General features: G+C 39.4%; 1 protein-coding gene across 23 annotated transcripts in view; it reads left to right on the top strand.

Moving 5' to 3' along the window:
• Nucleotides 1–15081, top strand: part of DYSF (dysferlin) — a 216357-nt gene that overhangs the window by 173674 nt on the left and 27602 nt on the right. For all 23 annotated transcript variants that reach the window (XM_077842848.1, XM_077842860.1, XM_077842854.1 and 20 more), the window contains one exon: nucleotides 9040–9138. In XM_077842848.1, coding sequence (XP_077698974.1) covers nucleotides 9040–9138 — 99 coding nt within the window. The remainder of the gene's footprint in view (nucleotides 1–9039; nucleotides 9139–15081) is intronic.

The following is a 15081-nucleotide window of genomic DNA, read 5'->3' on the forward strand; positions in this document are numbered from 1 at the left end:
AGTTTTAATGGCCAGACTTCTTGCTAAAGCCTGAGATGACACTTAGCAATCAAGCCTTTTGCATTTGTTTCTCCTCCTTGCCATGCTCCAAGACTAGATGCTTGGCTATTGCGAAATAAGGTCAAGAGCACACTTGGAATTTGAGAACATATGCCCATTACCCTTCTGGAGTTTTGGATTATGATTCCACTGACATGGGGCAGGGAGTGGAGCTGGCTTTGATAATCAGGGTTAAGACTGGAAGGGCCATCCTATTTCTGTGGGGTTCATTCTTTTAGGTGTGCTAACTTATTCTGGGACTTTCTGAGGGAGAGAAGGAAGAAATGGGCTTGAAATAACTCTACCAGAAGCCAAATTAGTAAACTAGCAGGAATGGTATTTTCAAGTCACGTCTATGAGTGTGTTAAAAACACAACTTGATTTTCCTGTAATTCAATTTAATTTTGAGCTCACATTTTTCCTGATGGCAGAAAAGCCCTGGTATCCTTCAGCAGTTCAGGTTTAAGTGAGTCAGTTCTGGGCTCTTCCTCCTTGCCCTTCCCTTTGGGAGGCAGTTAAATTCTGGATTGGGCTTCCCTAATGTCATGACCTCCACAGGCAGAGATCCCTGATCACCAGTATGTGTCTGCCCTGCCCACATAGGTCTGTTGATTTCCGGGCACTTGGACCACATAGACAAAATGGTATCTCAGCCACAAGATCCTTTCAGGTCCCCTGGCTTTCTCTCTCTTGACTAATTTTCAAGCCCTTCTGGGGAACATGGTACAGTGTGGCTGCTCTTTCATGACACTCTGGGGTCAGGAAATGCTGAGGGTTCTGTGGCTCTCTCTCCCATGACACCCATGCGGTCATCTCTGCCAAGTGCTCCCTGTGCCCATTCCTCTTGTAACTCCTGGGCCGCTGTTTACCAGATCCCCAAAGTTATGGAGGGGTCTCTTCCATATACACTTTGGAGCTAACCTGGGATCAAAACCATCACAAATCTCTTAATTCTTTATTCCTCCCCTGCTCTATGCTTTTATCTCCTCTAGATAGGGTGGGAAAACTGGCTGGACAAAATATCTTCTTAAACCTATTTTTTAAATAGCAATATTATCTGTTTTTTGGAAATTTAAAAGCCAAATATCTCCCTTCATCCCTGCTGCTTAGGCATTCATATATTCATCAAATATTTACTGAACTCCAAATATGTGCCAGTACTAGGGATGTGTTTGAAGTACTGGGGATTTAGTGTTAAGGAAGATAAAGGTCTCTGCCCTCATGGGGAAGGAGACATAACAAACAAGTACCTAAATAAAATATATGGCATGTCATATGGTAATAATTGCTAGGGAGAAAAAGGAAGGAAGAGGGGATAAGATTTTCTGGGGAAAAGGGTCATGATTTAAAGTCTGGTGAAGAAGGAGGGTAAAGCAGATTGCATTTGAGTCAAGGCTTGAACAAGGTGAAGAAGTGATCCATGTATCTATGAGAGGAATAGAGCTCTTGGTAAGAGCAGGTGGGTGCTGGAAGTGCTCAAGGACCAAGCAGGCCACTATGGCTGGATGTGTTCCATCATATGGGACTATTGTGTTGAGGATATTTTGGGGGACAAGGTTTGAAAGCAGGGATGCCAGTTGGTAGACTAGTGCAATATTCCAGATGGTAGAGAACAGGGGGGTAATGATTTGGGAGAAGTGTTCTGATTCTGAATATGTACTGAAGCTGGCACCAAAAGGATTTGCTAATGGGCTGAATGTGGGGCATGAGGAAATGACTCAAAGGTGATCTCAGGGTTTGGGGCCGAGTATCTGGAAGGAAGGTGTTGCTATTTATTTACATGAGGGAGACTGGAAGGAGCAGGTGGGTGGAGGATGGTCAGGAATTGGATTCTGGATGTGATACATTTGAGATGCTTATTAGATGTGCAGTGGGAGATGTGAAATGGGGACTAGAATTCAGAGAAGTCATTCAGGCTAGAGAGAGCTCAGCATGGGATCCATCAGCATCTGTGCCATTTAAAGATGTAAGTCTCAAGGGGAATCCCAGGGAATGAGAGTGGATGGAAAGAAGAGGTCTGAGCACAGAGCCTTGGGGCACTCACATGATCAAAGTGTGGGTGACCAGGAGCGATCAGTAGAGACTGAGAAGGCTTGGCTGGTGATGGAGGAAGACACCACCTTGGTCCTCTGCAAAGCGAGGGGGATGTTTCAAGGACAGAGGAGTGACTGCTTATATCAAATACTGCTGCTAGATTGATCATTGAAGTCACTGGTGAGCTTGACAAGTTTTGGTTGAACAGAGACAATGGAAAGCAAGAATTAGACACAAGTGTAGCTGACTCTTTGTAAAAGTTTTCCTGTAAAGGGGAGAAAGAAATGAGCTGGGAGCCAAAGGAGAAAGAGTGTTTTCTTTAAATGACAGGGAGCTAGTCACATGTTTAAATGCTGATGGAATGACCTAGTAGAGATGGGAATCTGGCCTGGGCGATGGTGAAGAAGATCATGGAGTGGTGCCCTTGAGTAGGCCAAGGGCACGGGACCTAGGGCATGAGTGCAGCCGTTGGCCTTGGGTTGGGATGTGAGCTGAGCATGCGTGGTGATAGGCAGAAAGGCAGGGTGTGGTGCAGGGGCTGGTGAGGGCTTGAGGATGGTCTCTTCTGATTGCTTCTGCTTCCCAAGAGAAGGAGGAAGTAGGGTCACTGCAAGAGGGAGGAGGTGGAGGACGTCTGAGGAAAAAGCAGAAGGTATAGGGTGGTGGTGTTAGGGGATGGGAGAATTCAAGGACTGGGAAATTAAGGTGGTGTGGACGGCCAGCTCCGGGACCCACTTGAGGCTGTGTTGAGAACTTGGAGTGAGAGCAGCACCTGGCTTGCTGTTTCCCTCTGGCCACATTTGGTTGTACGGGGCAGATGCGCCCTTGTGTTAAACCCAGGTTGGGTCGGCTGGGAGTATGGAAGTACGTTAGTGCTCCAGAGAGGGGCAAGGGAGTAGAAGCAGGAGGATCAAGGGGTAGGTAGAGGATTGTAGAGGCAAAAAACAGCTACTCAACATACAAATAGAAGCAAAAAATACATACAAATAGAGGCGAATAATAAACTAGTTACCATACAAATTACAATTCTGTTGCACATATCATTTCTGCCCAGGGGGTGGAATTAGAAGTTAGCCTGTGGGATGCTGGCTGAAAAGGGGGACAGGAGCCACTGAGTGGCAGGCCAGCTGGTGTCACCGGGAATGGGAATGAGGAAGGCCACCCCATGTGCTCCTCACCAGCCGTGTGTCTGCCGGGGAGAACCAGCCCCTGGTTCCTGCCTGGAACTGTGAGGGATGAGGCAGTTACAGCTGGGAGGGGTTCTTGAGGATGATTGGGTGTGCTAAAATTTAGATCTTTTGTGGTGACCATTTGATCTTATAAAAAATTTTTTTGACTCATTTCTTTAAGATACATACTTGAGATTCCCGCTTTTGTGGTTGTTTTAGAGATTATAAGCTTGTATTTGATCATTTGTTTTTTTTATTTCAACAGCTCCATTGAGATAATCCACATGATATAAGTTCCTATTTATTGTACAATTCAGTGTTTTTTAGTATATTAACAGAGTTGTGCAGCCATCATCATCATCAATTTTAGAACATTTTTGTCACTCCAAAGAGATCCTGTACCCAAGGATACACCTGCAAGCTCCTCCCAACCACTCCCAGCTCTAGGTGACCACTTTTTGTCTCAGGTCTGACTATTATGGACATTTCATATATATTCAGTCATAGAGTATGTGGTCTTTTGTGACTGACTTGTTTCACTCAGCTCATTTTTTCAAGGTTCATCCATGTTGTACTGCCCATCAATTCTTCACTGCTTTTTATTGCCGGATAATATGCCATTGTGTGGATATATCACATTTTCTTTATCCATTCATCAACTGATGGACATTCGGATCCAATGTTTTGTCTGTTATGAATGATACTTCTCTGAACATTTCTGCATAAGTTTTGGTGTAGATGTAAGTTCTCATTTCTCTTTGGTTTTACAACTAGGAGTAGAATTGCTGGGTCATGCGATAATTCTCTGTTGAATGTTTTGAAGAACTGCTAGATTGCTTTCCAAAGTGACTGTACCTTTATACATTCTCATCAGTAATGTTCCAATTTCTCTGCATCTTCACCAATACTTGTTATTATCTGACTTTTTATGATAGCCATCCTGGTGGATGTGCAGTGTTTTCTCACAGTTGTTTCAATTTGTGTTTCCCTGTTGGCTAATGATGAGCACCTTTTCCTGTGCTTATTATCCATCTATTGATCTTCTTTGGAGAAATGCCTATTTAAATACACTGATCCTTTTTGGTTGGGCTTTTTGGCTTTTTATTATTGAGCTGTGTGAGTTCTCCATATAATCTGGTTACAAATCTCTTCTCTGGTATATACTTTGTAAGTATTTTCACCTGTTCTGGGATTATCTTTTTATTTTCTTGGTCATGTTTTTTCTGAGGCATCCTGGTATTATCCTTTATTTTAAAAATCTTTAATTTTTAAAATTATGGAAGGAATATGTGCACACCATGAAAAATTAGAAAATTTTGAGTGATGCACAAAAATAGAAGGAATAAACAAAACATTTATAATGTCATTCAGAGGTAATTGCTATGAACATTTGGGGCTTGATCTCTTTACTAAAATGAAATCAAATTATTCATTTTTTAACCTTTTATAAATCCCATTTGTTCTGAATAACTTTCCATGTCAATAAATGTATTTCAACAGCATCATTTTTTATGTTGAATAACATTTAATCATGTGGATGTTCAGTTTCCCAAACAGTTCCTTTCTGTTGGATACTGAAGTTGTTTCCAATTTTCACTATTATGAATGAAGTTAAATCTTTATGCATATCTACCATTACTTTCTTTGGATAGATTTCCAGAACAGGTTGATGGGTCAAAGTGCATGCATACTTTTAAGGCTGTGGAAACATGCAGCCAAATTGCCTTCTGGAGTAAACTGTGGCCAGCTATGCTCCCACTGGCAGTTTTGTGAGAAAGCCAGCCCTTGCCCTAGAAACTAACCTGGTCCACACCAAAGACACAATAATATCATGATCAGTGATAGCTGTAAATACTGACATTGCCCTTATGTGCTAGGCACTGTTCTAAGCTCTTTCTACCTATTGACTCACTTATTCCTCACCATAACCCTATAAAATTGGTACTATTATTTATTCGTTTTAAAGATTATTAAGGCACAGAGAAATTAAGTAGTTATCCAAGGTCACACAGCTAGGAGTGGCAGGATTTGAACTCTGCTAGTCTGGCTCCCAAATCCTAGTTCCCAATCACCCTGATTTACAGCCTTTTTGTGTCCACATCACATGAAAATTATTGGCAGAGGCAGCCCTATTTACAAAAGCCCACAAGGGAGAATTTCTGGTACTATTAAGCACAATATTGCCCATTGCTTTAGGATATTCTTTATAAAATGCTAAGAAAGCTTCCTTTTATTCTTAATTGAATGAGAGTGAGTAAATGGGAGTGAATGAACAGAGAGTTTCATTTAAAACTTAAAAACTGAAGATTTTATCATTTGTTTCTCCCCCTTTCTTATTTGCATGTTATAGATTAGGGGTGGCAATTTTTTTCTTAAAGAGTCAGGGAGTTGGGAGTGCCTGAGTGGCACAGTCAGTTAAGCATCTGATTCTTGTTTTTGGTTCAGGTTGTGATCTCAGGGTCAGGAGATTGAGCCTCACTGCCCCTACACCAACCCCACTTTCCTTCTCTCAAATAAATAAATAAAACCTTTTTTTTTTTTTTTTTTTTTTTTAAAGAGCCAGAGTAAATATTTTAGATTTGGGGGACTTAAGGTCTCTGTCTCAACTACTCAGCTCTGCTATTGTAGCTGAAAAGCTGCCACAGATTATATTTAAATTATAAAAGCAAGTGGCCAGGCCAGTAGGAAGTAGTTTGCAAATTTCTGTTATAGATGATCATGTGGGTTTTCCCTCTTTAATCACTGATGTCAAGCCACTCCTGCATTGTGGAATAATCCCTCTTGACCATGGCAGATCTATTGCTGTCATCTATTAGTATCTTAATGTCTCTATTCAGGAACGGGATTAAGCTGTGTGTGTGTGTGTGTGTGTGTGTGTGTGTGTGTGTAATAAAGAATGATCTAATCTTTGAAAGACTGATAGAACTTTGTTCCAAAGGAACCATCTTGGCCTTATGTCTGTTTGGAAGTACTGCTTCCATTTTCAGGGTTACTGATCTCTTCATGTTTTCTATTATTTTTGAATCAATTTCGGGAATTTATGCTCTTCAAGAAAATTTCTCGCTTTATCTACATTTTCCATTTTGTCACTGATTTGGTTGTAGTAAATCTCTTAATATTTTAATTCTCTCCATAATATCTTTCTATTTGATCTTTCTCATTCCTCATGGTGTATCTGCTTCTCAACATTAGATTTGATAATATTTATTTTATTGGTCTTTTGAAAGTTTGCTCTGAGATTTAATTATAATTTATAATACTCTTCTCCTTCCTAATATATTAGTTCTACTTGTCAAATTTTGGTCTTCTTATTTTTCATTTTGCAATTTCTAGAGCTATCAGATTATTTTCATTCTTTTTATATAAAAGCAAGAGAACTTAAGATTGAATTTTTCTTTGAAGACTTTTTTTTTTTTTAAAGATTTTAATTTATTTATTCATGAGAGACACACAAAGAGAGAGGCAGAGACATAGGCAGAGAGAGAAGCAGGCTCCCTTTGGGGAGCCTGATGCGAGACTGGATCCCAAGATCTCAGGATCACAACCTGAGCGAAAGGTGGACACTCAATCACTGAGCCACCCAGGCACACCTCTTTGAGGACAAATCTGCTCTAACCTGAAAATTTGGGGGCAGATTCCTCTCACTGTTGGTATTTTCTAAGTATCTATGATTTTAGTTTTGGTTTTCTCTTTGACCCAGGAGGGTTTTAAAGTGTGCCTTTAAATTTCTAAAAGGTTGAGATTTTTCATTCTTAAATTTCTCATTAGTTTCTAGTTTTACTGTGTTATGCTAAGAGAATGTGACTGATACGGCTTTTTCTTGTACTTTATTGAGATTTGCTTGTGGCTTTTAATTTTTTCTAAGTGCTCCAGTGGTGTTGGAAAAGAAGGTATTCTTTCTGTCTTTAAATCACATGTTTGTCTTCTTAATTGACATTGTTAGTGGTATTCAGATTTTCTGTCTTAATATTCCTTTTTAAAAAAATTATTGGGTTTTTCAAGATTGTGGGAAGTGTAACAACTCTCCCACAACTAGTGTGCTTCTGTTATTTCTTTGGACAGAACACACTGGTTGGTTGCCTATTTGTGCCTGACTCTGAGCCTGAATCATAAACTCAAATCTTTAAGTATCTGGGCTGGGGAAAAGAAGAAAGACTTAGGAGGGATTAGCTAACCTGGCTTCCAATCTAGCCATTTCTATTTGTGTGCAATATATGCTTGCGTGTTGGTGTATGTACTTTTGTGGGGTATATGTGCATTGCAGTATAAACATCTCTCTTGGGAATGTCTATGTAAATATAGTTTTCTGTGTTATGCCTTTGGTATATATGTCTGCATATGTTCAGTCACCCATGGCATCTTTCTCTTTAAATTAAACTTACCATATCAGGGCTAGGATGGGCCTTGCCTCAGTGCTGGCTTTTTCTAGAGTGGTTACAAGCCAGAAACTCTGCTATGCTGTCTCTAACTCATCTGAATGGCCTTTTCTCTCCTCTGGCTGCAGAAGGCCCTCCTGGTAAGTTGGTCTGACAATGATGCGCTCTGTAGACTCAGCCTTACTCTGATACCCATACTCTGTGCTGTGTGTCTGGGGATCACATTCTGGCCACACAGTGGGTGATAGGGCCACACTACCAGTATGGGTGGAGACTCTGATAACTTCATCCTACCCTGTCCTCTTTGTGCCTGCTCAGGTACTGTTGGCCTGGTTCTAGCTGGTTCTCACCCATAAGAAGCCAGAACTCAAAGGACTGAACATTAATTTAAAGGGAGCCACCAGCATTTTCACAATCTCAATGATTTTATAGTATCAGAGCAGAATTTTGGGAGATCTCCTAGCATACCCCTATACAGAGGAGGAAAAGCAAGTTCCAGATGGGCTTTCCTCACACCTTGTCTTTGGCCCTTCCCACTAACTGAGTGAGTTTTAATGGTATTGACAGGCACAGAATGAGTGCCCAGCTCTAGGGAGGATTTGGAAGGAGACTGAGGAAGAATGACCGTCCTGCCTTCAGGAGGCTTGCTGACTCCCTGGGTGATGGGACAGTCACATCTAGACAGGACAGAGCTGGAGGAACATTCTAGACACAAGAGCTAAGAGATGCTATAGACATACCATGTGCAGGATGTGTGGAGCTGAGAAGATGTAACACATCCCATAACGGTATGTGTTACAACAGAAAGACAGGGGAGAGAGTGTATTGTCACAAACTTCTTTTCTTTTCACCTAATTTCCTCCATATAGCATACTGCCTTTTGAATAATGAGAACTTAGTAAGCATTTGTTGATTTTCAGGAACTCTGCCTTGATTTGACCTTGGGAAGGCTAAGTTCTGATTTCTCATGCTTCTTTTTTAGGAGCTGGGAAGGCAGGATAGCTCTTTGGGGTCTGAATTCTCCTGGGTCTACTGCATTTATTCATAAATACCACATTACTGACATTTTCCCTTAAAGAGTTACTATATGTATCTTCTGAGGGTATGACAATGATCATGTCCACATTACAGAAAGGAAAAGGGAGGCCCAAGAGCTTAACAGCATCACACAATGAATGAAGGGCAGAGCCAGGACCAGAGCCTCCTCTCAATGCCAAGCAGGTGTTCAAATGTTTTTTCTGATCTGGTCTGTGCAGTCTGTCCCTGGAGTGATGGGGAGTTCTGGCTGTCTGCTTCCTGGAACTCATCCAATAGGAGAGCTTTCAAGTCCATGCCGTCCCTTTCTGGACGTGTCTGGTCCAGAAAGGCCTTGCTCGGCAAATTCTGTTTCTGAAGTTATCTCTTTTTTTCTATCCACTTAGGAGGAAGAGTTCATCGACTGGTGGAGCAAATTCTTTGCCTCCACAGGGGAGAGGGAAAAGTGCGGCTCATACTTGGAGAAGGGCTTTGACACTCTAAAGGTGAGGCCTTTCTGCAGTGTGCTCTTTGGCTAAAAGACCCTGGGCACACATGAAGGACAGTGGGGGTGCCACAGAAGACAAAACATATACTCATATGTCACTTCCTTTGACTATATGTGTGTATCTCCTCATTCGGTGCCTGAGAGCCAATGAGTCCTGATGAATTAATTGAGGTGAGAAAGGTCACCCACTGATTTAGAGCAAGAAGTTAGTGTGGGCTGGAATTACCAAGAAAGTATTTTTGGAAGAATGTTGAAAAATACTGAAGTATTTATGGGTGAAATAATGCCTGGCCTGGGGTTTGTTTGAAGATGCTTAAAAAAAAAAAAAAAAAAAAAAAAAAAGAAAAGAAAGGAAAAGAAAAAGAAAGAAAGGAAAGAAAAATAAACAGGAAGATAGATGATATGAGTGGCCCTCTGGTAGATTTTCAAAATATTAAAAATTATGAAAATTGCAAAATATTGAAAACTGTTAAAGCTTGGAGATGGGTACTTAGGGATTTGTTATACTATTCTGTTTCTTTTCAAGTTATTTGAACTTTTCTATAATAAAAAATTTTTATTAAAATGAAAAGGAAAAAGTCAGCATGAGAATGTAGCTCTGATTACTCCACCTCTACAGTTGGGACAGAAATTGCCTAAGAAATATAAAAATATGGTAAACTTTGTTTCCATTGAAAAAAAAAAGCACCCCCTATCTCCCCCCAAAGCCAACCAACCAAACAAAAACAAAGCCAGGGATGAGTCAGCCAAATTCTGGTATTTTGAGGAAATTCCATAAATACAATTACGCTTTTTAAAAGTAGACTCCTTTTAAAAAAGATAACCAGAGGTGACTCAAAGTTACACCCCGAAGAGGATCCTGGAGCGGGTTGCCAAATGCATGCAGGATGCTGTTACAGTAGAATTGCAGATAAACAAGGAATAGTATTTTAGTATAAGTATCTTACATAATTATTAGATAAGTATGTCTTATGCCCCAATTGCATGTGACATACTTATCTAACAAAATTACTTGCTATTTATTTGAAATTCAAATTTGAATGGGTGTCCTGTATTTTGCCTTGGTTTATCTGGCATGCCAGCTTAGAGGAAGTATGCAAAGGCTGTTAGAGACAGGAAAGGGGCCCGAAGAGCATCCCAAAGAGGACTGGCTGAATGGGATTGGAGGCCATTTGGAGTGGTGGGTGGTCTGGGCTTTCAGGTAGCTCTGCTGGCTGAAAGCCTTTGGTGGCCACTCTGGAGGGTGATTCTACAAGGTGGCAAGAGTTGTCTCTGACACACTAGGGGCCTCTGGGTGAACTGTGGCTGGAGGCCTGGATGTGCAGAGATGAGGAGAGCAGTGGATCCAAAGGCATAGGCCTCCTTAGGCAGCAAATTCTTCATTGACTTACAGTTGGGTGTGTGAGGTTGGGCAAAGAGACTAAACTATTTGTGTACCAGGAAGAAGGTCCGACACATTAGGTCTGGCATGTGGTACTGTGGCCTTGCCAGAAAATGAGAGAAACCAAGAGTGAGGACTCCTGCCAGCGTGGCCCATGGCCCTGGCCCCTTTGCTGCTCCCTCAGAGGCCGGACATAGAACTGGCGCCCAGCCCTCCAGACTGACCTCTCCAAGGAGATCTCTGACAGTGTCCAAGTGAAGATGGACCATCCAAAACAAAACACATTCAACCTGTTTCTGGGGGAAAAAAACAGACCTGGAAGGAACACTGGTCCTTTAAGCATAAGTAAATCAAAGAAATCCACCACCAAGAGTTTTTGTAAAATAGCCTGTAGCAATATGGAGAGAATGGAGAACACAATGGGTAGGGAAAAAAACTCATATTTTGGAAATTACTAGCATGGGGGAAATGTACAACTCATAGTATCGGTAGCAAAGATAGAAAACAAAAGATACAAACAAGAAAGCATAAAAAAACAGAAATCCTAGAAAAACACAATAGAAAAAATAATACATATTTCTTTTCCTAGTAAATGAAAATATATTAAGCTTCTCTAATAAGTGATAAGGGCTCTCAGATGAGATAAAATTCAAAACTCACTAGACTGTTCTTAAGAGGTATGTCTAAAATAGTACAACTTAGAATATCTAAAAAATAAATATTTTGGCAAACAAAATAAGTGCAAATAAAAGAGAAACATATAATTTAAAGTAAGAAGCAAAGGAAACAAAATGGGGTGTTTTATATAAATAGAAGATACACGTCTCAATGAGAAAATGCCCACACATTCATGTACAGGACAATAAAGCTTAGAAATATTTAAAGCAAAAATGTTTGGAAGTTCTAAACTCATACCTCACACAAATGAAAGCAAGAAATGAGAGAAATTAAAGTTGCAGTAGGGTCTTTAATGCACCTCTCTCCTAGGCAGATGAAGCAGAAAGTAAATAAATAAGGAAATAAGAGATCTGAATAACAAGGTAAAATATTTTTAAGCTACATTAAAAGTAGATTTAAAATAGAGAATAAAAATAATAAAAAATAGAGAATATAATTTTTCCTAATGCTCAGAGAATATTTACCAAATTTGATTCCATATTAGTTTAGCAATAAATTACCAAAAACAGAAATCATACAAGACAGATTAAAATGCAATAAAATGAGAAATTAATAACAAAAGTTTAAACAAAAAGACCAACCACTTGGAAATTTAAAAAGTATTTTATTGAGACTTCCAGTACGAACATGGCTGCATAAGTCAGCATTTTTCCCCTTTTCTTCTGGAAATCATTCAAACCCACAAACTCCATTTTCAGTAAAAGTTGGAAACAAATAAAACCCGCAGACTCCAAGATACATGTAAGGGCTGTCCAAAGGCAACCAAGATTGGGTAGAAGCCACTCGGCAGTAAATGAAGAGAAAACGATGATAGGTTATAGTGGTAGCAGATCTCAGAAAACCCCATCCTTCCTAATAAAAGAATGTTGAGAATTATTGAAGACAGGTTATAGGCTCATGGGTGCTTGTTATCGGTTATCTTTACTTTTGTGTGTGCTTGAAAACTTTCAAACTGAGTAGTGAAAAAAAAAGTTCCTGAAGTTGAGGTTTCACCATGGAATATAGAAGTGATCCACTTTGTTCACAACAATGGATATGCGAACATTGGAGTCAGGTTCAGGCTGGTGACAAATGCTTTTCACACCTGGTCTGGTTCAGAGAAGCAGAGAAGGGGGAGCTACACAAGAATCATAGATGAGCCATATTTGCAGGAAGCAGTCTGCATCTGTGGTTGGAACAAAGGAAGTAACTGGGCCAAGAGAATCCAATACATTTAGTGACAAGTAATTGTAAAAGAACTATTAGGGCATTCATTCAGAAATATCATGAAAAAAAGAAAATATAAATCAAAACTTAACCAAAAGAAGAGGATCTATACCTATCAAAAATTTTGCCAACGGGCAGATGAAATGAAATATGTTGCTATGAACTTTACAGAAGTGGGACAGTCAGCATGCAAAGCAGAAATGAAAGAACTCAAGGGGTGATGAGATAAGAAAAGATAAACTGAACTGGTAGGATTCTGGAAACAAGGAGAAGAACACATAAAATTGGAAGGCATGCAGGGCAGATGGCCACAGTGGAAAACACAGGAAGGGGTAGAGGACAGAAATGATGAGAGTAAGCAAAATGATATGGGAATAACAAACAGAGGTATAAAACAAAAAAGAGAAAATGACAGATCCAGGAGTCGGGAAAGGAGATCCAACACTTGCATAATTGGAGTCTCTAAGAAAGACAACCAAAAGAATGAAATAAAACAAATAGACATTGAAGAGTTTAATGGAATGTCACAGGAATGAAAGAATACTCAAATATATACACTACAGTGTCCACTGGGAGTCAGGAAAAATCGACCCAGCTTGGTCAACCCTGAAACATATCCTAGTATATGTTATTGAACTTTAGGGATAAAGAATTTTTGTGGCAGTCATACTGACTGCCCATACACGACCCCCAAAACATTAAGTCATTTAAAATAGGAAATAAGTCAAGGCAGCTTCAGTTTCTCCATTACAATATTTAATACTCCAAGACGGTAATGTGCCATGTGTAAGACCTTCAAGGAGAGAAAGGGTGGCCCAGGATTTATATTCAGCCTATCTGCCTTTTGGAATGATAGCTACAAAGGGTGCATATTTCAAGAACTGGGGTATGGGTCTCGTACTCCCATCTTGCGGAGCTCCTAGATATTGAACTTAGTCAATTAGGAGATAACTGGGAAAGCCAGAACAAAGGGAATGGTTGTGATCATATTTTGCCTTAGACCTACAATGAGCATAAATGGAAGGATTAGGGTAACTGGACAGAACATAAATATATACAGGAAAAATGTGGAAGTAACAAAAATCAGGCGCAGGGGTGCCTGGGTGGCTCAGTTGGTTAAGTGTCTGCCTTCAGCTCAGGTCATGATCCCAGGGTCCTGGGATCGAGCCCTGCATTGGGCTCTCTGCTCAGTGGGGAGTCTGCTTCTCTCTCTCCCTCTGCCCTTCCCCACTGCTCGCGTGTTCTCTCTCAAGTAAATAAAATCTTGAAAAAAATTAGGCACAGAAAGAAGGAAGAAAGATGATGGGATACAGAGTAAGTACATGGATTGCCATGTTATAGAATAGAGTTGACAGATAATACTTAAAATTGGCAAATCAAATAAGAGGAGTATAAGCAAATAATAAGCAAATAGTATGGAGTAAATACTGCTTAAAATTGAGTGAGGGAGAGAGAGGGAGTTAAAATTCCATCATTTTATCATTGCTATAGTAGGGAACTCATAGATATTGTCCCTAATGACATACAGAACTTAGAGAATTTCTAATATATATAAATTTATAATAATATTAGAATATAAACTCAGCTTATCAGAAATGTACACACAGAGTAAACAGACCATGCAAAATGTAAAAAAGATTAGCGAAATTGGAAACTGTAACATAAACCTATTATATGACTATGCAAATATAATATAAATATATGTAAAATAAAAATTAAAATATAATAATATAAATATATAATATAAAATATATAATATAATATAAATGTAAACCCAGATCAGATATATCTATCATATCAATGAATGTCATATCAATCACTCGATTACAAAATTTAAATCAGATCTCAAAGCAAAATCTAACTCCAAAATAAGGAGATTCGTGGAGGTTGAAATGAAAGATGGTGAAAATGCGTGTCTGGCAAATGCAAGCGAAAAGAAAGTGGAAGTCACCATCTTCTTATTAAATGAGAATGGATTCAGGTCCCCCAAATTAAATGAGACAAAGAATGACACTTTATAACATTAAACCATGCAATTCCAGGAGATGACAGTTATGAGAATATCTATGTGCTGAATAATGCAACATCAATATTTACAAAACAGAAATTACAGCAGATGGAGATGGAGGAAAGAACTAGTAGGTAGGGGAAGCTTATTTTTCTCTCCTCTTAGTTCATGTCAGTTTCAAGGGAACACAAACATAAGAGGATACAGAAAAGATATAGAAAAGAGCATAGTTATTCACCTGATTGACTCCTGTAGCCTGAAAACAAAGACCATACCTTTGGCACAGTTCCAGAGATGGACCACATTACAGATCCTGAAGAGAACTTTAATAAAATTCAAAAAATGGCATACCTCTGACAATGATTTTTGATTATAATGCAGTAAAATGAGAACTTAATAACAAGATCAAAAGCCCAAAAGTTCTTTCCTACTAGACAATTAAAAAAGAAACCAACCAAATCTCTCTTTTAACAGTTTTTGGTGAAAGAGAAAACACAAACCCCACTGCAGAATATCTGGGAAACAAGGATAAAATGCCACATACTAGAATTTACTTGTTATAGCTAAAGCAGCATTCAGAGGAAGTTTATAGCCTTACAAGCTTATCTTAATGAAAACAAAAGAATGAAAAAAAAAAGCATCTAGCTCTTGGATCAAATAAAACAAAA

This window comes from Canis aureus, chromosome 12 (genome assembly GCF_053574225.1).
Source record: "Canis aureus isolate CA01 chromosome 12, VMU_Caureus_v.1.0, whole genome shotgun sequence".
In the NCBI taxonomy this organism is placed as follows: Eukaryota; Metazoa; Chordata; class Mammalia; order Carnivora; family Canidae; genus Canis; species Canis aureus.